The sequence below is a fragment of the Pezoporus flaviventris genome, unplaced genomic scaffold, assembly GCF_033815535.1.
Source record: "Pezoporus flaviventris isolate CSIRO_AGI_PZ_B2104156 unplaced genomic scaffold, CSIRO_AGI_Pfla_v1 ptg000068l, whole genome shotgun sequence".
Taxonomy (NCBI): Eukaryota; Metazoa; Chordata; class Aves; order Psittaciformes; family Psittacidae; genus Pezoporus; species Pezoporus flaviventris.
In genome coordinates this window covers 2,726,766-2,752,628 of record NW_026892616.1, presented here as the reverse complement: position 1 = coordinate 2,752,628, position 25,863 = coordinate 2,726,766, and the positions used below count along the sequence as shown (strand labels likewise).

Below are 25,863 nucleotides of genomic sequence, written 5' to 3'. Positions count from 1 at the left end.
TGTGGCCAAGAAGGCCAATGGTATCCTGGTCTGCATTAAGAACATTGCCAGCAGGTCAAGAGAGGTAATTCTACCTCTCTACTCAGCCCTGGTAAGGCCTCATCTAGAGTGCTGGGTGCGGTTCTGGGCTCCCCAGTACAAGAGAGGCATGAAGATCCTGCAGCAAGTCCAGCAAAGGGCTATTAGAATGGTTAAGGGTCTGGAGCATCTCTTATATGAGGAAAGGCTGAAGGAGCTGGGCCTGTTCAGTCTAGACAAGAGAAGGCTCGGGGAATCTGAACAATGTGTATAAGCATCTGAAAGGAAAACCTCAAAGAGGATGAGGGCAGACTCTTAGCAGTGCCAGGTGATAGGACATGAACAGGCATAAACTGAAATTCAGGAAGTTCTCCCTGAACATGAGGAAGAACTTCTTTCCTGTGAGAATGACTGAGCATCAGAATAGGTTTCCCAGAGAGGTTGTGGAGTCTCCTTCCCTGGAGATATTCAAGAAGTACCTGGATACAGTCCTGACTAATGTGCTCTAGGTGACCCTGATTGAGCAGGGATGTTGGATAAGATGACCCCCAGTGGTCCCTTCCAACCTCAACAAATCTGTGATTCTGTGAAATATACGAAAAGGTTGAATGAGAGCTAATTTTTCCAAAGTGATAATCCTTTCTTTTTTTTTTTTTTCATTCTGAATACATATGGGATGACTGATATACAGAAACTACACCTAGTTTCCATTGAAGACAAAGAGAGTCTTTCTAAGTTTCTCAGCACATCTTGAATTAGTCTCCAGTTCCAGAGAACAAGTACTCAAAATGTTCTACTTTGAATCCACAGCCTGTTATCAAACTTCACGTTCACTGGTTTGCCCCTAGAGAGAGTTACGGTCCATAAATAAAAGTTCCCTGATGATAACCTGTATTTAGGCAAATAAAATATTCTTCTTCCTTGTAAGGGAGAAAATACATATTCCTTTACAAGGGCCTGTAGGGATAGGACAAGGTGGTTTGGCTTTAAACTAGAAAAGGGTAGACTTAGATTAGATATTAGGGAGAGGTTCTTTACTGTGTGGTTGTGAGGCATTGGAATAGATTGCCCAAGAAGTTGTGGATGCCCCATCCCTGGAAATACTGAAAGCCAGGTTGAAGCTTTGAGCAACCTGATCTTAGTGGAAGGTGCTCCTGAACATGGCAGGGGGGTTGGAGCTAGATGATCCTTAAGGTCCCTTCCAACCCTAACCATTGTATGATTCTATGAAAGACAGATACAGATCTACTGCAGCTAAAAAGTATTTCCATTCTCATATTTCATGCATACACAGACTATTCCAGGGTTAGATGGACTTCAGAGATTAATGAATTCGGGAAAGGCGAATCCAGATTTTCCTAGAAGACTGGCACCTAACTATTCTTGCTTTAAAAACTAAAGAGGGATGTTTTCCTGTAAAACATTAGGACTAGTGACAAACACTTCAAAGGTACTTAAAAGAAACGCAAGTGTTTTCATTCTTTAATGAAATTAAGGAGAAAAAAAAGGTATTTTCTTAATGAGAGGTAATGTTTAGCTATAGAATTAACAACAGTGAGAACTGCATGAGGTTTTTTTCTGGATTTCTTCATGTTCTGTAACATACTACTGGCTTTAGATCAGATGGCTGGCTAGCAAGTTCTTACCTTCATAAACGTACATATTATCACAGTGATTTTATTTCAGTTATGAGTTAAAAGCACTCATTTTTTCCCCAGCTCTTAGCTTATCTTTTCTCTCTCTTTTTTTTTTTTTAATAGATGAGTGCACCTCTGTTTATTTCTATGTCAGGCTGGCTTTGTGTCCTGGTTTTGTCTGGGATAGAATTAATTTTCTTCCTACTAGCTGGGGCAGTGTTGTGCTTTCGACTTTAGTCTGAAAACAATGCTGATAGCACACCGATGTTTAATTTGCTATGTAATGCTAACCCTGACCAATGACTTTTCAGTTTCTCATGATCTGCCAGTGAGGAGAGGAACGGGAAGCCAGGGGAAAGCAGAGACAGAACGCCTAACCCAAACAAGCCAAAGGGGTATTCCATACCACAGCACATCATTTCCACCATATAAACCAGGGGGCATCACCCAGATGGGGTCTATTGGTGCTCCAGGATGGGCTGGACATCAGTCAGCACTTGGGGAGCAATTGCATTGTGCATCACTTGTGTTTCTTAGTTTTGTTTCTCTCTCTCTTTTTCCTTTCATCATCATCATTTTTACTATAATTATTGCTATTATAGTTTGCTTTATTTCAGTTATTAAGTTGTTCTTTCTTCAACCCCTGAGTTTTACCATATTCAGGTAATTTTTCTCCTCCCTGTCCCACAAGGTGTGGGGGAAGTAAGCAGCTGCTTGGTACTTAGTTGCTGGTTCAGGTTAAACCACGACACTTTGTTAAATTGAAGTACTTGTTTATATTGGCTTGCCCCAAGATATTTGATCGCTTAAGCAAAAATTTATGTCATGGAGGACATGGCACTACAGTGAGCAAATGCTGGGAAGCTACAGACAAGCAAATATATGTTGATGTTCAAAAAACTATCTGTCTTATCAAAACAAGTTTATATTCTGAGCTATGTGGTTTCTTCCTTTCCTAATGTTTTATAAGTGGGTGATTCTGCATGCGTGAGAGTTACTCACACTTTTACCATTCTCTTGAAGCTCTCGATAGAGAATGCAAATAACAAAAGGACTGTGGAGCCACCATCTGTGAAAAAGGGAACTTCTTCTTTCAGTGTGAAAATCTCCATAGCTTCATCTTTGTCCACATTCTACAGCACACACCCTCCAAGAAATGAGGGTGGCAGATAGACCAAAGGCTTGAAAAGCTTTGGAGGAACTGGAAGGCTTCTATGAGGGCCTGCTTCTGGTATCATTATTGCAGACCACTGAAATTATCCACATGAGTTCAAATGCATTAGAAATAAATGATCAAGGGATTCTGCATGAGAGATTTCTGTTTAGTTTTCATTTTTTAGTGTACTTTGGATGATCTAGCTTTTCATAGGGATAGTAATCATCTAGGTGAGTATTATGAGTCACCTACTGAAAGCAAAAAGTCGCTCTTATCTGTTAAAAAAATACCCGCTATCCTTCCTAAATATGAAAAAAATAGAAGAAAATCTACCATATGCCTACTTTCTATAAAAATCAGCTAGATAATGATACCTCTGCTCTCTGATTAGTATTTGCTGACAGAGTTGCTATCAGGTAATTTAAATCTAAAATTTGCAAATATTTTGTCACTGTCAAGGTTACTCTCCAAATATTTGGAACATTATTTTTCTTGCTTGTGCTTGTAGGAATGTTTCATATACTCCTAGCTGAGGTCTGCTTCCTTACAAAAAAAAAGATATGCCATATTTTTTGAATGCATATAACCTTTTGAAACTTGTAACTTGATGAAATCTATTTGGACTTGTTTTCATGGATCTAGGAAAGTGGAGTTCTGTGATCTTGGTACTCCTTTGCTTAGTATCAGACTGTAGCTAAAGCCTTCATAAGGCTCTTCAAAGAAAGTACTAGAAGAATTCTCAATATGAGTATTAGCTAAATGACTTGGTTTTAATTTGTTTCATTTTCAAAACCAACAAAAAAAAATTTCACTGGAATATTTTGTAAATCAAGTCAACACAAACGGTCAATTAATAAAATCCCTGAGCCAGTCTGATTCAGATGACAGGCATAAGTTTGGTTTCATACACTATAAGTTGCATTAAAGTGTAAGTAAATGAGACCACAGCTTTCTCTGTGTTCTAGGAAACTTGGGAACCTTCACTAGGGACATTTCTACCAGCTAGAATAATTGTATTATTATTATTATTTCTTGCATTCCCTTAGCTGTGCGAAACATGATGAGTAAAAGCAGTCTCATAATGTATATTGATCATCCAAGTATTAATCTACTCAAACAATATTTACCATTCGCTTAGCACTTTTCATTTCTTTAAACATTAAAGCACTTTAAAAAGCCTGAGTAGGTCTGTATTTTTCCATTTTACTTATGGAGAAAAGCAGGCAGAGCATGGCAAAGTGGCTTTCCCGAGTCATGACCTCAGAAGGGTGAAGTGACTTGGGTACTCACCCTCCCAGGGCTGGAAGAGGGGACAGTCTTGACCAATTTCTCAAACCATGGTTGTGCCTGCTATTTATGTGAAAGCACATTCTGTGTAAATGCCTCTCTAGATTTTATTCTCCGAAAATAACAGTTTCTTCCAAGCTTGTTCTATCTCTCAGCTTTTTTGTCTCTATCCATCTTCACGACTTTTCTGTGCTTGAAAAATACATGCAAACAAATCAACCATTGAAGATTTCTAGGCCTGAATACGAAGTTTTCTTGCTCATCCTCTTGATTGTGGCATACAGTCAATCTTAGGAAAAGGTGCTTGTGGGGAATTCTAGTTCAGCACTTCAGCTTTACCAGAGGTAGTACTTCATTTTTATCTCTTTCAGCCAGTACTCCAGAAGTTTTCCAGGGGCCTGTGACAGTGTTTTGCACAAGATAAGATAATATAGTGCGCACACACTGATTCCTAAAAATTGTGCTTTCTAGCGTATGATGTTGATAGTACAGCAAATAAACAACAATAACTACCTCTCTGGCATATACTTCCACAGCTATTGCTAAGCGACACTGCCATCCAAAACCTTTTCTTTGCACATCTGGGCTTGGGCACTGTGATTTATGGTCCACGACTGCAGTTTCAGCTAGTCTCCTTTGAAACAAATTTTGCTTTTAAAAAGACCAGTCTCTGCTTTGCTCTTTGTTTAAAAAAAAGTAAATAAATAATCAACCGAGTTTTCCACCAGATTTGTAAAGTTCCAAATCCTTTTGTTTCAGTGACAAATACTTCTTCCACTGAGTCCTTTTACTTTTACATGTCAGGGTGGAACCATCCCCAGGCTGATTTAAAGGCAAGAGACAGAAATGGGCCACTCCAAACTTCCTGTAAACAGTTCAGAGGAGAACAATGTTCTAACAGTTCCATGCAGTTTTCAGAGACGGCTGATTTGCTGGATTGCTGAGTCATTGACAAGCTGTCATGTGAATGAAACACTAATTTCTTTCAATTAGAAACTCATAGGGGCAGTAATATTCTTCAAATATGAATGGTAAAATGAAAATTTGGCTCCATTTTTGGAGGCAGACTCCTCTGCTGTAGTGGAGTAAACAGCAGATGATGCAACTGTGCATCTACCTGCAGACATCAAACTTCTTTCCTTCTTTTCTTTTTCTTTCTTCCTTTCAGTATTTCCTAACTATCTTTTCCAAATTCATTTTACTGTTGGCTGACTCTCACTGGTTACCATAGCAACAACCTCTAGTAGCAGCAAGTCTGGGATGCCCTATGTGAGCATCTTCACATCTGAGCCTTGCCAAGGCTAGCTATTAATCCAGGGTTATATATTGGCTCAACACTAAGATTGCTCTATTTTTCCCCTTTAGTTGGCTGCCAGTATGCTTTTCCTGAGTTGGTTACTTAGCTTTCCTCACGTATCTACTGGACAATCTGGTGTACATTTTCAATTTTTGATCTTTCCGTGTTGGTTATTCTGAAGGACTGCTTTGCTTAAATATCTTTTAACAAGATAACATGCAACAAGGTTGCATTAAAGAATCTTCTTATCAGTATGGTTTTTAATGAAAAATAAGGATTTGAGGTAATATTGTTCTTTGGACAAATACCCACAGTTTGTTAGAATAAATTTCACTTGTAAGCTGTTTAAATGCTTTGCATGGTGTAAGGTTTAGTTTTTTATTAGGGTAAGGGGAAGAGAAATATATTTAATGGTAGCGTGTTTGGAGACAGGCAAGTATCATGGAGCAGATGTAAAAGATGCAGTACTTGATATCAGGTGTAGAAGAGTATAACAGTCTTTAAAATTTTTTAAACCCCCATATTCTCACTGTAAAACAACCTCTAATAGCTGTTGAAACCTTCCTATAAAGCAAAAGTAGCAAAGTGGTTAAAAGTACTTGGTTGGGAAATGAAAGCTGAAAGAGAAAACTGCAGTGCAGTGATTGGTTTGGTTTGCTGAATAAATTGCTATGTTCAGATTCAATTTGTATCAATAAGCAAAGCACTGTACACCTGCAGAGCCTGTCACACTTGGTATCCAAAACTCTGACACAGTTGGTCTTAAACTATCTTTTTACTGTTGTCAATAATTAAAGCAAAAAAAAAAAACCCAAAACCGTAAACCACCCCACCAAAAAAAACCTACTAAACTTACAGTATTTTCATTTTTATTCCATATACATGAAAAAAAAGAAAAAAGTAACGTTTCTTTGGGGTATTTCCTTAAAGAAACACAACACTTCTTATAAATATATGGAATATTGCAGTATTCTCAATGGATTATTTTAAAAGTAGCCAAGGGGTACTGTTCATTCAGTAGAAGGATTTATCTTTATTAAACCTGACTGAAAGCTAGAAGCATAATATGCTGTCTCCTTAATACAGTGGAAATTGCACTTTGATAATTTGCAGCTATGATGTAAAATGGGTAAATGTGAAGGCTTTTACATTTGCACCCAGGCAATTGATGTTTATCACTGTCTGCAATCCCTGTAGCTTTTCAGGATTGAGAATAGGTGGTTTCTAGGGAGTGCTTTTCTTGGTTCTTGTTTTGGTTTATTTCATTGTTTTGGTCTTAAAACCCCTTTGCACATGTTCTGAAATGAGTAATTCATTCAAAATATGAACTTTCCATTTTTTTGTTTGGGTATTGTTTTGGGTTTTTTTAGTATTTTTGTTTTGGTTTTTGTTTTGTTTTGTTTTGTTTTTCTGTTTGCAAAAATCCCTGCAGCTTTCTTTAGAAGTTTGAGTTCAAACTGCTGTGATGGGAGTTTTTGGGAGAAACAGAATTGAACTCTTATAAATGACTGATGTAGAATAATATTTCTGGAGAAAGGGGAAGGATGGATCTTGAGAGGAAGTATAATGGCTCCAAGGTGTAAGGTTATTTGGACCAAGCCTAATAAATTCTGGGGGAATTGCTCAGGTATTTAGAAAGTTGCAGACCTGACTGAGAGGTGTATCAGCTTAATGTTTTCTATTAGGAAATTCCATTTATTTCTAGAAGAATAGAAAGAGTTTAAAATAATTATTTGTTTGAGAGAGTAAATAGAATGAGTTGATGCTCAACACCATTTGTCCTGACACTTTGTGCTGCTACACTCATACCTGATTTTAGTGTCAATCCTGCAGATTCTGTTTCTTATTGAAGACATGCATCTTTTTGTGCAGCCCAGTACTACACACAAGCTTTGAAATGCTGCTTATTAATTACAGTTCACATTTGTGAGCTTGGGGTCAGGCTACTTTTTGAAAAAAATGCCTGTTTGGCAAATCTCAAAAAGCATTTTTGGCAGTTACAACCCAAAAAGACTTATGGACAGTTCTATAAACTTGTTTTCAGACTTCCTTAATGTTAGTTTAACACTCTGATATTTGATCAAAGTGTTTGATATTTAAATATTAAACATTGCCATCTTTCTCTGGACACTTAATATTAATATTAAACCAATATTAAAACAGAGTGAACATAGTGAGCATCTTGTTTAATTATTGTTAATGGTCCAGGCAAATTCCAAGACTAAAATACCAGCAGTTATTACACATCAAAAGGAAGTGTGATTTATATTTATTCTTAGTGAGAGGCATTTTCAACAGGTGAACTTAAAATGTCAGGATGAAAATGATGCTCAGTTTTTGACGACTGAGAGAAAGAAGGTCTCCTTCCTAATATAGATAGGAGTGACAGTCTGAATTCATAAAGATATTATCAATTCAGACTATATATCACTGAGTATTCTAATTTTAAAGAAATTTTTAAAACATGTAGTTTTACCCTGCACATAGTGGGCTGATAGTCTCAAAAATACCCAAAATATTATGTAAAATTAGTCTTAGAAATTTTTACTTCCATGCAAAAAAATCTATATGTTAAAGGCCACATATAACTACTTTGATTTACTGGATCTTTCACATTAGTGAGAGGAAAAAAAAGTAAACAAAAAATCTTGGTTTTTCAGTAGTGAAAGAAATTCAGAAGGCAGTTAAAAAAAAAAAAAAAGGATAGAGGAAAGGCCTTTGACAGTGGGTCTGACCAATCTGTTAAAATGGGTTAAATTAAGTTCTTTAACCTCAATCTCTAACTTTGTTCATAGACTTAGTTAAATTGGTGATTAGGCTAGCTCACCATATTTCCTTCACAGAAGGCACAATTAAACACTCTTTTATGTAGTTGCTGCTGGAAACAGTAGAATTGTGCCACAAAGTGGCTGCAGCAGAATGTGTACCCATCCACCTGAGGAAAAAAAAAGGTATTTTTGAAATAGAAGTTCAGAGATCAGTGAATTTATTGGCTGCAGCTGTGAAGGTGAATGGCTAAAAACATGAGCAGTAGACATGGCCATTTGGCTGTGAAGATGCCAAAAAAAAAAAAAAAAAGAAAGAAAAGGCAAAACTCTTTCAGTGTTCTAGGGATTTTTATGCTGAGTTTGGGTTTTTTTCTGGTAATGTTTATTTCTGAGCATGAAAGCTGTGTTTTGTATCCAGTTTTTAGACAAAGTCAGATGTCCTGACATTTACTGTAAGTAAACAGGATTGTGTGAAGGAAATATTTGGTGACTCCCTTGTTTCCCCTAACAGAAACAGCAAGCAAGTTCTCTAGTAATGGCAAAACATTCAAGATAAAATATGCATGACAGTATTAATTGCTGCAGTATATTAAAACCTAGATGGATTGCTGTACTTGTGTCATGCTTCAAAAGCATGATCTTCTTTTACATTTTTTCTAATACATGGTTTTGTTAGAAACACCATGGATATTCAGCACTTGCTGTACAAAGAGAAGTTTGCCTGAGTTCCTGTCAAATCTCTGCACATTTATAGAAATCTTTAGGGCACTTTAGCCAAAAGGAATTTGGTCTTATGGTGCCAGCATGGGTTGCCAGCTTTTATTGTTCTACTATACCTATGTTCTTCATGGACAGGAAGTTCTTTGTCTTCCTCTACTTTTAGGGGCCTTTGCTGCTTTCAACTGTGTTGTTAATGAAGGTGAGAAATCTCTTCCTACACAACTTTATTGACTCTCAGGCTTTGGAGTGGAGGAGTAGAGTCCTGAATTTTGATTTCTTGTTGGTTTTAGAACAAGCAGACAAGAAGTACTGACTTATTGAAAAAAAGAGATCAGACTTAGATGATGATGCAAATGATGATTCAGAAGAGGGTTTAAATGAAATGCCAATAAATATGATCACAGGTCATACCTACTCAGCTGTTTCTTGATCAGTTGTCATAGCTCTGTATGTGTTTACTACCCAAATCCATTAAGCACTTTGTTTGCAATGAAGGCAGTTAAACTGTAGAAGCCAAATGCCTGAGACAAAATTAGTATGCTAGTCATGCAAATATTCTTTGGTGTACAGAGACATCTTCCTGGGGCTGTGGCTTCTTGATGGGTAGGTAAAGATCTACAAGTCAAGAAGAAATTGAGAGGATATTCAAGGATCTTCCTGTTTTTCTTGTTTGTGAGGGAAAGGATAAATAATAACAGCAAAATAAGTCTAGCAGTAAGAGGCGAGTGGCTTTTTTTTTGCCAAGAGACAAACATTTGCTTCATTCATGCATCATAAGTCTGCAGCTTGTTGTGAGTGTTTTCCAGTCTTCCAGTACAGACCCCTAAAGCACACTCACACTACTTGTTCTTGGAAGTATATTGAAATAATGACTGTAATTCAGGCAGAGGAGAGTGGAAAAGGGGGGAACTTCTAATTTGTAGTGGCTAGGTAAGTACTGTTCATGAGCTTGCATTTACTTGCTCTTTGCTAAGATTTTCTTTTTGTTGGTATTTCATTTTCCCAAGGGGTTACTGTGTGTGTGCTGCTTTTTATTTTAAACCAAATAGAGCCATGTCCATCCCAGGGAGTTTATGAAGAACAACTCTTGCAACCTGATTTGCTACTGTCTTTCTTAAACACTAACAGATAAAAATGGTAGTATTCACATTGCCAGGAAAAAAAAAAAAAGGCAGAACCCCAAGCACTAATGTAAGAGTTTGCTCATTAATCCTCCTGGAAAATAAAAGCTGCATCAGTTCTTGCAGAGACTGGGATATGTGGTGCTGAAGGGAGTTTACGTAAGATTTCAACATGTCTGGTCAGTGAATTGGTGAGCTTTCCAAGGTGGATTGCTTATAGTATGAGAGGGATGTATTTGCTTTCTCACAGTTTTTAGATTTGGGAATGGGTGCAGATGTCGGCCTTCTTCTAAATTCTGCTCCGCTAGACATCTTGTATTGCTGCTGTGCAAAACTCCAGCTGCACTTTCTTTATCACAGGAATTCTGGGATGGAATCACCTAGTAATTCTTATTCACTTCCAAAGAGCTCATTTGCAGCACACAGTGGTTTTAGGTACTCGACAATGATTTGATTGGTTATGATTTTGTTTCAATCAGATCACATATTGCATGTTACAGCAAATTGAAAAAAAATTATAAACACCTGTTCCAAATTGTGGGCTTCTGAGTTTAGATGAAATATATTTTTAACCATGATATCTTATTATTTGTAGTTTCGTGGTCTTTTTTCTTCTTGCTTCTTAATGTCATTTCCCCCCTCCCCCCCCCCCTTTAATTTGCATAGTTGGGTTCTTTCACAATTCCTATTAAATACATAGGATTTTAATACAAATCGAGAAATAGAGATGAACTACTTTTTTATGAGTATTAGAGATCTCAGGTGATGGCCATCTGATTTCTCTTTTACACTATGTTTAGCTTTAATTTTATTTAATTCTATTTCTTTAATTGCCAGATAATCCAGTAAGTGATGAAGGCAGTGGGTCCCACTAGTGGCCATTACGTGCCACTTGTGCATAGTCTGCATTCTAATCCATTACTAGCAAGTAATGTTTTAGGTTAATTTATATAAAAATGTAATTGTATTTTGAAATGTGTAGTCCAGTAAGATATGCCACTGTAGAGAATGTAGAGGCATACAAAATCCCATGCTTTCAAAATAAAGGGAAAAGGTTTCCAAGTTCTTTTCAAGCAACTCTTTGCAGAGTGTAAGCGGACTACATACATATCAAGAAAGCGACGTATGATAGACATCAAGGAAAACCTGGAACATTTCTGTTTTTTTTTTTTCATCAAATAGTTTGAAAATGTCATATAAAGACTATGTTGTTCTTTTCATTTTAACTGGAAAATTCTCAGCAGTTCCTAGGTAGCAGGAGGAAAATATTCATGGGTTACGTTATAGTCACAGTTTCTTTCATTTCCCAAAATGCACAGCTGCTGTGCCATTTTAAGATTTAGAAGTCACTGCATTTATGTTTTAATGATCAATGGCTTCTGTTGATCTGAGTCATTAATGAGATTTTGACTGCATCTGCATTTAAACCATGTATATTCTGGAAGAGACAGAGTATACTTGGAAAATGAGATTTCTGTCATGGTAATAATGAAGAGTTTTACATGCTCGAGCTGAGAGGATTCAATCCTCTGCTCTACCCTGTGGAAGGTTACACAGTACAAACTTTCTGTTAAATGAGAAGGGGCAGAAGGAGAACTCTTATTGGGATTTCAAATAGAGCCCCTTGGTCTATAGGCGTATAGAAAATGGCCCTTAAGTGAAGTTACCTGCCACTGCCATGGTAAGAGTAAAGTAGTAGGAAAGTCTCCTCAAAGTGAATTGTGATTTCATAGCTCACTTATTTAAATGCTATCTATTACTTCGAGGGCAGCAGAGTACCTTGATAATGACAGACCGAGTGCATACAGTGTTACTTGAGGGATGTTTAATATAATGTCATAGATATTTGGGTATAGTTAAACTGTTCTTAAAAATTGCAAATAATGGCCTTCTCAAACAATGTCCAAATTGTAATTCTGTTCCATAAAAATCACTCCTACAAGTTTTCTTGTATTATTATTTTTTAAGGTTGTGAAAATCAGTTTCTGTATCAGTAATAACTTGCTTACAGGTTAGTAGAGAAAAATATAAATCTTTTTCAAGCTACAGAGTGAATTTCTAGCAGGGTTTGCCTGCTTTCACTTTGCCTTCTCTTATGTATGCATTTTATTAGCCTTTCTATCCTTTCAACTTAGAGACTTCTGTTTAATTCAGATGCTTGGAAATTCCTTTGGTTAATTTCTCCTTGCCAATAGGGTAAATGAAATCCCCAATGTAAAAAAAGATGGCATTTTCCAAATTAGAAGTTGGGGAATATGTGCAAAAAAAAACAAAACGAAAACAAAAATGGAGTGAACCATGATAAACTCTTGTAGAAGTGCTATGATGTTGTATTTAGTCCTATTGAACAAGGAGTAGTTACAGGGGCCTCACTGGGTCCTTAGTATAAAGCTGCATCTTTTTCAGGCAGTTGGTAATTAGAGGCTAAACAGGCCAATTACGGTTGCAAAGCCTGAAGTACTATCCGTTAGCTCATGTGAGAAATAGCTGGGAAGAGCTATAGAAATATATTGACATGTAATTGTTTGCAGAATGCTGGGACCAGTCTACTATTTCAAATATCTCACTCTCATAAAGACTGAGTCTGTAAATTGCTCCAAACATTAAGTAGAGAAGTAGCAGCACAGCAAAGTCACAAATCAACTAAATACTATCTTTCTTTCAGACAATATATACCTGCTACTGCTTCCTGGTAAGGCAGAGGCAGTCATAACCACCACTTTAAATTTGTTAAAACATACAAAGTCACAAATAATGATTGCTTTGTAGGTTATTGATTATTTGGAGTTAACTGTGTCACTGTGTCGGAATTTGGCTGGCATGAACATTTTAGGAACAGATACTATTCTAATTTGGGGAGAGAAATTAAGGACAATGAGAGATAAGGTTGACAAGAACAATAACATCTTTTTGTCATCTCTTACAAAAATTATCCACTGCTCATTAAGATCATTTCTTCGTTCCATTTGTCCTATACAAATTTTCAATTTGGCCAAATGCCAGTTCTCAGTTCTTCAGCATCATCACCTCATTTGCAGTGGACAGCTTATCCTTTGGCTCTTGATATTCTATGTTGCAATTGAAGTCTCTGTTGGCACTAAATCTTGCCACTTGGGCACTGCAGAACTTAATAACTAGTGAGAATTAAATAATATCGTACAAATAACTACAACTGTAGCAGACTCATTCCCTTGGAGAATTTATGACTATGTGATTGTGAGTCTCAGTTCATTATGAGATTGGGAAGAAGACAAAATATCCATAGGCCAAATGTACCTTACCTCAAAAACACAGATGTTGAAAAATTTGGACTGTAACATGCTTAAGATTTTTGCCATCTCTACTTCTTTATCCCATGTCAGGAGTTCACAGAATCATTTAGGTTGGAAAGGACATTTAAGATCAGTTAGTGCCATATCTACATGTCATCCAGGGATGGTGATGCCACCACTTCCCCGGGAAGCCTGTTCCAATACCTGATTACCCTCTCTGTAAAGAATTTTTTCCTAATATCCAGCCTAAACCTCCCCTAGCACAACTTGAGGGCATTTCCTCTTGTCCTTTGGCTTGTAATTTAGGAGAAGAAACTGACACCCACCTTGCTACAACCTCCTTTCAAGTAGTTGTAGAGAGCGATAAAGTCTCCCTTGAGCCTCTTTTCCTCCAGGATAAAAAACCCCAGTTGCCTCAGCTGCTCCTCGTAAGACATGTGCTTTAAATGCTGCACCAGCTTTGTTGCCCTTTTCTGGATCCAATCCAGCACCTCAATGTCTTTCTTGTAGTGAGGGGCCCAGAACTGAACACAGTATCTGAGGTGCGGCCTCACCAGTGCCGAGTACAGGGGGACGATCACAACTCTAGTCCTGCTGGCCACACTATTTCTGATACAAGCCAGGATACTGTCCTGGGTTTGACTAACAGTTATTTTTCTCCTTAGTAGCTAGTGTAGTGCTGTGCTTTCAACTTTAGTCTGAGAACAATGCTGATAATACACTGAAGTTTTTAGTTCTTGCTAAGTAATGCTTACCCCGATCAAGGACTTTTCAGTCTCATGCTATGCAATTGAGGAGGGGCACAGGAGGCCAGGAAGAAGCAGAGACAGGACACCTGACCCAAACTAGCCAAAGGGGTATTCCATACCACAGCACATCATGCCCAGTATATCAACTGGAGAAGTCACCCAGAAGGTCCAAATCACTACTCAGTTCAGGCTGGGTATCAGTCAGCTGCTGGTGAGCAATTGTATTGTGCATCACTTGTGCTAATTGTTTTCTTTTTTTAGTTTCTCCTTTTAGTTTTATATTCTCTACCCCTGTTATTTCCCTTATCATTATTATTATTAGTGGCAGTAGTAGTAGTAGTGGTTTTATATTATACTTCATACAGGAGGTGCTCCAGTCCCCTGATCATCCTCATGGCCCTTCTCTGGACTTGTTCCAACAGTTCCATGTCCTTTTGATGTTGAGGACACCAGAACTGCACACAATACTCCAGGTGAGGTCTCACAGGAGCAGAGTAGAGGGGCAGGATCACCTCCTTCGACCTGTTCGTCACACTCCTTTTGATGCAGCCCAGGATACGGTTGGCTTTCTGGGCTGCAATTGCACACTGCCTGCTTCTGTTAATTTTCTCATCAACCAACACCCCCAAGTCCTTCTCGGCAGGGCTGCTTTGAATCTCTTCTCTGCCCACCTTGTAGCTGTGCTTGGGACTGCTCCGACCCAGGTGTAGGACCTTGCACTTGGCATGGTTAAACTTCAACTGAACCACACAGCTTGGTGTCATCGGCAAAATTGCTGAGGGTGTACTCAATCCCACTGTCCATGTCAGCGACAAAGATGTTAAACAAGACCGGTCCCTGAGGGATGCCACTCGTTACTGGTTTCCAGCTGGACATTGACCCATTGACCACAACTCTTTGCCTGCGGCCATCCAGCCAGTTCACCATCCACCATCCATCAAATTGATGTCGCTCCAATTTAGAGACAAGGATGTCGTGTGGGACAGTGTGGAATGCTTTACACAAGTCCAGGTAGATGACATCAACTGCTCTACCCCTGTCCATCAGTTCTGTAGCCCCATCATAGAAGGCTACCAAATTGGTCAGGCAGGATTTCCCCTTAGTGAAGCCATGCTGGCTGTCACCAAGCACCTTGCTGATTTTCATGTGCCATAGCATGCCTTCCAGGAGAATCTCCTCCAAGATTTTGCCAGGCACAGAGGTGAGACTGACTGGTCTGTAATTCCCCAGGTCATGCATTTTCCCTTTCTTGAAAATGGGGGTTATATTTCCCTTTTTCCAGTCATTGGGAACTTCACCTGACAGCCATGATTTCTCAAATATGATGGCCAGCGGCTTCGCAACTTCATTTGCCAGCTCCTTCAGGACCCACGGATGGATCTCATCAGGACCCATGGACTTGTGCATGTTCAGATTTTTAAGATGGTCTTGAACCAGTTCCTCTCCTACAGTGGGTGCAAGGTCTTCATTCTCACAGTCCCTGCATCTGCCTTCCAAGACTTGGGTGGTTTGGTCAGAGCCTTTGGCAGTGAAGACCAAGGCAAAGAAGTCATTCAGAACCTCAGCCTTCTCCAAATCCTGTGTAGCCAGTTCTCCCGAGAGCTTCCTGAGGGGGCCTACATTCTCCCTAGTCTGTTTTTTATTTGCTATGTACCTGTAGAATCCCTTCCTGTTATCTTTAATACCTCTAGCTAAGTTTAATTCTAACTGGGCCTTAGCTTTCTTAACCTGGTCCCTAGCTTCTCGGACAACAAAGTTCTTTCTAACTGATGACAAAATTTGGAACAGAGAACTTGACTTGGAAAGGTAAGCTGGTGTCCTGGTTTAACCCCAGGTGTCAATTAAGCGCCACACAGCTGCTTATTCTTTCTGTCTTGGTGGGATGGGGAGAAGAATTGGAAGAGAAAAAGTAAGAAAATTTGTGGGTTGAAATAAAGACAGTTTAACAGGTATATCAAAAGTCATGCATGCAAGCAAAACAAAACAAGGAATTAATTCACCACTTCTAATGGGGAGGCAGGTGTTCAGCCATCTCCAGGAAAGCAGGGCTCTATCATACATAACAATTACGTGGGAAGACAAACACCATCATTCCAAACATCCTCCTCCAGTGTTCTTCTTACCCCAGCTTTATATACTGGGCATGACACCGTATGATATAGGATATCCCTTTGGTCAATTGGGGTCAGCTGTCCCAGCTGTGTCCTCTCCCAGCTTCTTGTGCACCCCCAGCCTACTTGCTGGTGGGATGGTGTGTGAAGCAAAAAAGGCCTTTTAAACTTACTGCTCAGCAGTAAGCAAGGTGTACCTGTGTTATCAACACTGTTTTCAACACAAATCCTGCCAAAACAAAGACAGCTGGCAGACTTGACAAGGTAACATGGGCATCTAGGTGAAAACTTTTTGTTGCAAACCACTGATCATTTAGCTAAATCTGTTCTTCCCAATTCTTTAACAATATGAAATATCAAGAAAGAAGCAAGCTTAAAACTAAGTGGCTGTTAATAAAAGTTAAATGGCCAAAATATAGCTGGAATACAGTATTTGTGCAGCATTAGGGTGTATTTTTTGTATTTGTGTAGTACTTAATAAAAATATAGTACACTCTTTTCCCAGTAGATGGCTTTAAAATTAAAGGTATTTCATTGTTTCATGATACTTGAATTGTTATCAATGAGAATTAAGTCTCAATAAAAATGTAAAAGGTGAAGAACAATACACATACCAATTATTTTGAGCTCATATTTGTTAATACTGATAGGCTGGAAACACCTTTCACATTTCTATGAGACCAACAGTATTACTACTTTTTATTATCCCATGTAATATAGGATCCATTTCTTCTAGGCGTTTCAAACTAAATTCCTTGTTGTTGATAATCAGCTCCTCCTCTTTTATTATTGAATGTTGTACTACAGTAGCATATTTATGCCAGAATGTGTTCAGTGCATGTTCTGTAGACTGGATTCAGCCTAAAACCAGTCTTGCAGAATAACTGTAAACCCTCAGATATATCTAAACCATATGGTGAGTGCAATGCAGATACCTGAAAAGGCAGCACTGAGAAGAATGTGTAATCCACATGGTGTTTTGTAGTGTTGTGCAGGATACACCAGCTTAAGATGGCAAGCATAGAACATATACTTTTTATGTTACTTTAATATTTTCTTTCCCAGAAAAAAAAAGAAAATAATGATGGGACCACCTCTGATTAGTGAGGCATGCATCTGAAAGCTGAGAAAAATAAACAGTTTGAAAGCAGAAGCAATTCATGGAATCACAGAACAGCCTAGGTTGGAAGTGACCTAAAAGGTTACCTGGGCCAACCTTTTGCTGGGGAAAAAGAAGCCTTGAGATTGCCTAGTACTCTGTCCAACTGTATCTTGAAAACCTCTGGTGACAGAACTTGTTAGGGAAGGAGGAAGACAAAGCACACCACATCCTTCTTTGTAGTAGCTAGTCCCATCTTAGCTGGAGTTGGGGCTGCCCATCTTCTCTCAAGCATTATCCCTGGGTCAGGCATCTTCACTGTCTCTCTACAGTGTCCATTTCATGAGCACTGTCTGAATTCTGCTTTTCTTCAGGGCAGCTACAGCCCTCCAGTGTTTTGTTCACACAGCTAGCCCTACAAAGGCAGCTGATCTATGTGCCCACACCTTCAATATGTTCACTTACTTTCTCATTACTCTCAGACCCCTATAGAACTTACCAAGTTTTGTAGTGGGTAGGTGTCAGATGAAAGCAATGGTAGGAGTTAATTGAACCTGTATGAAGATAACAGTATGGCTTATCTCCCTGCTATCAGTTTTAATAGCTTCTGTTGAATGAGGCCTCTGACAAGTGAGTTGAATCTGAATCTTTAAAAATTGTAGGTGATTTTAATACTATATAATTAAATTGGCTTTTAGTATAATACCAATAATAATAAATAGACTACTACCATTTTCCTCCAAAACCTCTACCAGATACTTAAAATACTTAAAAGTTTTCTTCTCCCCACCCCCCGGCTTTGAGAATGTAATCAGATTAATAACAGTGGAAGGAAGAATTCTTTGAGAATACTGTTCAAAATCAAAATCCTTACTCTATCAAGAATCTTTCACACTCTCTTTTTGATTCAGTTTTCAGTTAATGTATTTGACTTGAGGAGAAGTTTTTTTTATGCATGTGCCTATAATTATTTACTTGCTCTGAAAGTCTTTGTATACAGAAGAGCTGGGCAAAGGAAAGCTAATGAATTAGAAAAGAAATGGTTTAAGAACAAAAGGAGGAAGAAGAACACCTTATCTCTCTGAGCAGCAAGACAGGCAAGAAGGGGGAAAAAATGAGGTAAGGAAACTGGAGAATAAGAAGAATAAGCAGCAAACTATTTCGTTTGGAGACATTGCACACGTCTTCCAGCTGCAGAATGTGAAGCAAGATGTCAATAGCATAGCTGAAGGTTAAGGTAGGGCTTGAAGAAAATTGGGACACATGGAATCAATTGCATAGCTGTCACAGCAAAAATGTATTTGGTCCTGTGCCTAGAAATATCACAGCTGCTCCAAACACATGCACAGTGCTGTATAGCTTATGGCAATGGTTATACTAATTGACAATAGGTGGCAAATCCAGTTATTAACTGTAATGGAGTGGAATACAGTAGAACATAGGACAACTATTCTGCAAAATGGAAGACCAAAGTACTAATACTAGGATTTCATAGGAGATACTAAGATGCTAGTACAGTACTAAGATAATAGTAAATGGAACAAAATAGTGATTCATTATTACAGTCTCCCTTCAAGACTGCCCAGAAATCACCAGAGAAAATGCAAACAAAACAAACATAGTAAAGAACAAAATAATCAAATAGGCAGACATGGAAAAACCCATTTCCAGGGAACTTTTATCCAAATTCTTTCTTAAAGTATTGTCTCTTAAATCATGAAACATGGCACATAACCTCTCTTTTAAAACTTTTTAACTGTTAGTCTACCTAAGATTCCCAAGAATACAAAAAGTAGTATGTGCCAAGTCCTTCTTTGAATCTTGGTGAGGTCTTGACATCAGTGACATCCTGTGGCATTGAGTTCTATAATCTAATTATGTGCTGCATTAGAAAGTATGTCCTTTTATCAGATTTGGAACTGATGCTTTTCACTTTCACTTAGTGTCTTTTTGTTCTTGAATTACAAGATGCAGGACTACAGAAGCTCCTGATCTATTTTCTCTTTGCCACTTACCATTTTTATACTTTCATCATATCCCTCTTTATTCATCTTTTTTTTTAAGGTTAATAATTCTGTTTTTTTTTTCAGTCTTTTCATATGAAGGCTTCTCTATGAGCCTAATTATCGCAATCACTCTTCTCTGAATACCTTCTAATTCAGTAATATCCTTTTTGTGACGGGGTGACCAGTACTTCACACTGTTCCAGAGGAAAGAAAATTATTGATTCATATAATGACATTATATTTTCTTTCTTATTCCCCAACTCATTTCTTATGCATGTTAACATTTTACTTGCTTTTTTTGACTGCAGCCGCACATCAAGCAGGGCTTTTCATTGAGCTGTCTGCAGTGAGGCGTTTTTTCCTAAGGTGTTTCCAGGTGTTTTTTCCTAAGTTGGCACTTTTAATTAAGATCTATGGTAAAGGGAATGATTTTTTTACAGGCTGGTTTGGGGTGGTTTTTATTGTCATAGTTTTGTTTGGTTGGTTGGTTTGGTTTGTTTCTTCTCTCAGCAATGTGCATTACTTTGCATTTAAAAAAATGATTTTCACCTATTTTAAGGTGGCCCATCCATCTAGTTTGGTCACTTACGTCTTTCCTCTGAAGTTTCCTGTCTTCTTCAGACTTGATGAACAGATTTTTTTTTTTGAGTAATCAACAAATTTTGACACATTGCTGTTCACTTTGTTTTTTTCACATTAATTAATATATTTTAAACACCTGGTCCTTGTATGGTGCCTTGAAGCACCCTGCTGTTAACTTTTCACTATAATGAAAATTGACGATTTATTTGCATTTTTTTTACCTTCAAGAAGTTTTGTTTCATTTTGCATCCCATCCCAAAATGACTTATTCTCTGACTGCAGTGGAGACTGAGTCAGTCTCTTGAGAGGAACATTGTTCTTGCCACATTTATCCACTTACTCTAACAAGGTTAAGGGCTGGATAACCCCACAATTAAATCTAAATCTTCGAGAGACAACTCTGCTCTTTGTGACCAGAAGTATGGAAATTAAGAACAGATGATGGAAAAGTAGTTAATTCATTCAGTATGTTGGGCAGACGTATTCAAAATTAAGATGGGAGCAAGCTTTCAGCATAGCAGTTCTCAACACTGTCTTGGTGATAATCATAAACCCAGGAATATAATCAGTCTAAACAGACAGGATCATAAGAGTCTACTTCTTACACCTAAGATTTTCTGTGAAGATAAGGCTAAAAAGGAAACTAGTGGTAAAGTCTGGGCAGCTGTTAATTTTTCAGACTTCCTTTCAAAATCTGATATGAATCAAAGTATTTTAAGATCTGGAATCCCCAAAGTTCTTGTGGAAAAGGGGAAAGGCAAACTTATTTTGAGGCTTTGTATGTCCTGACATCCCCTAGGCCTGCTTATTTCCTGGTATCTCTCTTTCTTTCTCTCAAGTGTTCTCCATCCTCTCCCTGAGAGAGTCTGTCTGCTTCAACCCTGACTGCCTACAGTGCGCAACAGACTCCACCACCTTTCTTCACAAAGAAGATTGCTTGCACAGAAAAAGGCTCCTCCAACTGCTTGGGACACCTTGCACAGATGTATACCCCTGCCTTGAACTCAGAATGGACACTAAAAGAGATCCTGAATATATTGGTGGAAATGTGAGCAGTCACCTGCAACTTAGACACTATCTGTTTGGTAAAGGAACTAAAAGGACAACTTGAACTTCTTGTGATACTGACAAAGTTTTATCTGAAGGAAATACAGTACTTTCCATACCATAGTCCACCTAACCCTAAACCAAACTATTCTGGGTGGAATAGAGGTTGAAAACAGGTATCAAGTCTTTCTTTTTTGAATGTGCTTATCAAAATGCTAGTAAATCCTCTACAACTAATACTGGAGCCTAATAAAATTTGAGGGCAGAACATGGAATCTAACCTATGTCTATCTGTGGACCAATTATACATACATATAGTCATGTACACATATATTTCTGTCTGTCTATATGACTATATATACTATATATATTCTTATTTCTTGAGCAAGCTATTTTGATATAGTCACATATAGGGGGCTGAATTATGACAATGAAACTTGCCATAGTAACCTTTTTTTCACCCATATCAACACAAAAATTATCAGTATTATAATAATAGCACAATCAAAAATATAAGCAGAGTTTCTTATTTAAAGAAAGAATGGGAAGAAAACTTGGTGCTTTTCACTGAATTTTAGAAGGTTCTAAAATACCACATTGCTCGTGCAGCATAAGAAAGTGACAGGGATAAAACATAAATTGTAAAGTCCCACCTATTAATCAACATAATGTTATATTAATAACGCTTTTGCATCAAATATAAGAACAGAAACTGTACTGTGTTCTACTTAGTAAATTTAGAGGAGAAGAAACACGTATACCAAAAATATGAGCTCACTGAAGTGAACAATTCAAAGCTGAATGCTTTTCAAAATATATTTGCAAAATAAGCAGCAACCTAATAAAACGTTACGTGTGTAGAGTTTGCCAGCGGAATCTAAGAAGATGCCTTAGCATTAAGTGATTGAAGGCTGAGTTTTCCAGAAACAATGCATGTAGAAAAGAGTAAGAATACTGTGCCTGCTGCTGGCTTCATACCAAAACTATCCATGCTTTGCATTTGCTGTGGGTCAATATACCTCTTGAATGTGTGTGTATTCAGATAATATTAGAAGATAAATACATACCTTTTTAATGGTGCATTGCCATTTGGGAGAATATCAGAGAATACTTATCAACATCTCTAGGATGTTGTCATTCATTAAATGAAACCTGTAGCCCACTTTATTTCATGTAAACCCACCATGATAAAATGTATCAATAAAAAAGAATTAAAATGCTGTCTGAAATAAATCTGTATCCTCATAATATTCGAGTGTAGAATTGGCATATTTTTTCACAAGATTTTTTTTTTCTGTCTTCTTCTCTAGAACATATATAAAAAATTAATATGAATATAGAATAGATTTATCAGTGCTTTACAGGTGGGCTTCTATGTTCTCTGCTTCCCTTAAAACACTGTGCATCCACCTGTGTTCCCCAGACACATTGGAACCCATAAGAGATGCTGCATTTTTCAATGAAATGTTTTAATAACTTCCCTCCCTCCACCCTCTTAGTCTCTGTTAATGAATTCTTCTTGGGGAACAGTATCACTGGTAATAATTTTAATGTACAGGATACTAAGTGAAGTAACACAGTTGAAATAAGCTGTGAAGGATTATATTGGCTAATATACCTATTTGTTTGGAACGTGCTATTTCATATCCTCAAATCTGTGAAAAGAAGCCCATCATGAGAGTTTCTGTAACTATTGGGAGCAGGCTTGGGTGATGTTTTAGTACCTCTGCATTTCATCAAAATCATAATGATTTTTTCTTTACACTAAGCAAACTAATAGGATTATAATGCACAAAAGGCAACCTTTCTGAATTTTAGCTGCTTTTCTTTTTTTTGCCCCACTCCCTCCCCCCTCCCTAAGATTCATAGCCGTAAAGAAGCTTCTGTGTAAGAAAGAGCCTTACTCAGCTATCCTATCCTTAACCAAGAACTGGGACAATGTATTGTTGCTGCCCTTACTGCGGATTTTCCACATATTTACAATCATAGAGATATAAACATGCAGTTGTTCTATTCAATTCTTACAAATTCACTTGAAGGTAAAAATTGTATCACTAGAAGTCAATAGGATTTTTCTTTTTACTTCAGTGGAACTCAGATTTCATCCAAATATGACAGATAGATATAGTTGAAAAGCTGTTTTTTTATGAACACTCTCCTATCACTTGTGATTTCACTTTTTTTTTTTTGTGATGGCACTCTGTTTTTCAAAGACATTGACTTTTTCCTGACACTTTTAATTATGCTTGTCTGTGTAAGACAAACTGTGATCCTCAAACCATCCAGTGAAAATTCTCAAAGCAGAGTAATGTATGGTTTCCAGAAGGAAACAACTGAAAAAGCTAAAGCTAGATGGACAGATACATTAATTATTTTATTAACTTCAAGTATTTTTTTTCCATGCCAATTCCACTTTCAGAAATGGAGAATCTATCAAATCAAGTATTTGACAGGTAATGTACAAAATATCATGCCATTTATCTGTCAGAGAAGAAAATACTCTCCTGACTGAATCTTACTAAAAGATACTTCTTTGTCTTCATACTTACACAGATTTCACAAGATACTTAAGCCTTGACTATGCACAAGATGTGCATACACTATTAATCCGTATTATTATATTAGTGTATTGTTAGCAACATGTGAACATCAGCCGGTGTTAATGTTGTCCACCCCTAGAGTAGATTGCCTTTGTAAACATAAATAACAGAGTGCTTCCTTTAAATTTTTCAAATTGATATGGACCCAGGGCTGAATTAGAGGAAATATAAGCTTTTCCTGTTAAAATTAAACATAGTGTTGTAAATTCTTATGATATATTCCAAAACTCTTACTGACCATTCATTGTGAAAGCATATCAAAAAAGAGTACATTAAAATTCAAGATGTTCTAGTTTGAAGTATTAAAAGTATTTATATTTTTAGTTTTGTAAGAAGGATGCTGCCCTATGAATACCATCTTTATTTTTGAGATGTCTTGTGTAACTTCACAGAAGTTAACTGCCTTTTTATTTAATAGCAATGGTAATTGTCATCGCTTCACTCTCTAATTTGGTTTTCACTGTTCATCTGGTTTTTGTTGAATTTTAGTTCTCACTGATTTTGAATAGTGAAATCAGACTGCCTTTTAACTTTTAGGTTCCAGTTCATATTCCATTGAGCACGTGTAACACAGTGCCACTCATGCAATAGCAAGTTAGGGCTACAGAAGCAGGGAGGGAGAGAATAACCCAAAATAGCAAATTAATGGAGTTGTACTGTCTTTTTCCTTAAAAAATATAAAAAATATATTCATTCAGTTAACATCTTTCATAATGTCAAATATTCAAGGTACTGGAAATTTTTGTCCCAGACTTAATTTAGGAAATCAATTTAAAGATTTAGAGTACAGCCAGAATAGTATCAATATTGCATCTTAGCTTGCTATTGCACAGTATCTATTTTTCTCACCAAAAGAAAAACAAACAAATACACCCACAAGCCTGAAAAACTGTAGTACATAGTTCTACAGTACTTAATTTACAAAAGGAATGACTGGTAAAGAAACATTTTAATCCTTTGCCTGTCAAAGAAGAATTTTAATGAAGTAGTAGATAGTTTGTGTGCAAACTTCTCTGAACTGCCTTGTAATTTTTAGCCAAATTTTTGAAGTTTGTCCATAACATAAGAAATGTGAGGTTTAAAATAGGGTATGTTATATAAGTTCTTCCCACCTCCCAGGAAATGGTAAATCCAAGTACGTAGCTGTATTATAACTGTCAGACTGTATGCCTTTATGCAGATACAATTTAAAATACTTTTACTTAAATCCTCTTGGTCAGATCTGCCATCTTTCCATACCCTTGCAGTTCTCTCTATATGGTCAATTCCTAGTAATTACGGTAGTAGACAGCAGATCTGATTAGGAAAAAAAAAACAAACTAATACTGTGTTCAGTAAATCTTAGTCCACTAATTTTAATTAAACTTTTGATAAATAGCATTAATAGCAATTGTTAGATGTACCTTTTTTTTTTTTTGTAAGTTTAAAGACACATGGCTAGAAATGCCTTATTTCTTTCAAAAGCATTCTTTGTGTGTCTATGTTAGCTAAATATTTTCCTGTACACTTTATATGATATCATCTACGAGACCACCAACATGTCTCCTTTTAATGAATGTTTTAATGTAATACCATAGTCTTTTCCCTACCACTAGTACACAGCACACTGCTTTTTTAGTCTGTGGACAGTCCATATTCAATTATACATTGTTTTTATCTTGCCTCTGTAAGTTTTGTCTAAATTACATTGTCCTTATTTTGCAACTCAGGTAGAAAAAACAATTTTTTTTTCCTATTCTGTCTCTCATCACCTTATTACATTTAACATTCTTTAACTAAATGAATTGATATATATGTTGATCACAAGCCTTTTTTTATGTCTTGGTTGAAGGGGAGGCTTTCAGAAGCTGGTCTTGAATACCTGACTTGCTGCTCTCAATATGCTGAATTAGGATACGTAATTTATGGCTGACTTAATTAGTTATCATATGTGGAAACAAACTGTTTTAACATTAAAGCTTGATATAAAAGAATTTAGTAGTTCTTAGATCCTTAATTTGTGTGAGAGATGATAAACTAAACAAAACTGAGGATGTACCAGGAAATCATTCGGCCATTTACAGTATAAGCTTTTCTGTGTCCCAGGAGATCAAAAGAAAAGTATGAGTGGAGCACTTACTTGCATCTCATCTTGAGACTTACCAAAGTAGTTGTCTGTGGAAGATTGTTTAGCCAGTCAACAATCCAGTGTTAACAAAATGTATGATCTTTGTCCCCTTGGTAACAGTTGTGTTTAGCACAACAGAAAACGTGTTGCTCTAATCATTGCTCTAATTGGCACCTTTGTTGACAGTCTCAGAAGAAAGGTCAAGATGGTTAGGCATTGGACTGATCTACTGCCTTACTCACAGCTGCAGCCTCCTTGGCTGAATGCTGCAATTTTTTGAGCGGCC

General features: G+C 37.2%; 1 protein-coding gene across 3 annotated transcripts in view; it reads left to right on the top strand.

The window, feature by feature from the left end:
- PCDH9 (protocadherin 9) overlaps positions 1–25,863 on the top strand; it is a 697,615-nt gene that overhangs the window by 161,535 nt on the left and 510,217 nt on the right. The window contains exon 3 of one of the 3 annotated variants that reach the window (XM_061471804.1): positions 20,663–22,120. The exons of the other annotated variants lie outside the window; for them this stretch is intronic. Within the exon in view, the coding sequence (XP_061327788.1) occupies positions 20,663–20,683 (21 nt within the window). The 3' untranslated portion in view covers positions 20,684–22,120. Of the gene's footprint in view, positions 1–20,662; positions 22,121–25,863 lie in introns of those variants that run through there. 3 annotated transcript variants of the gene reach the window in all.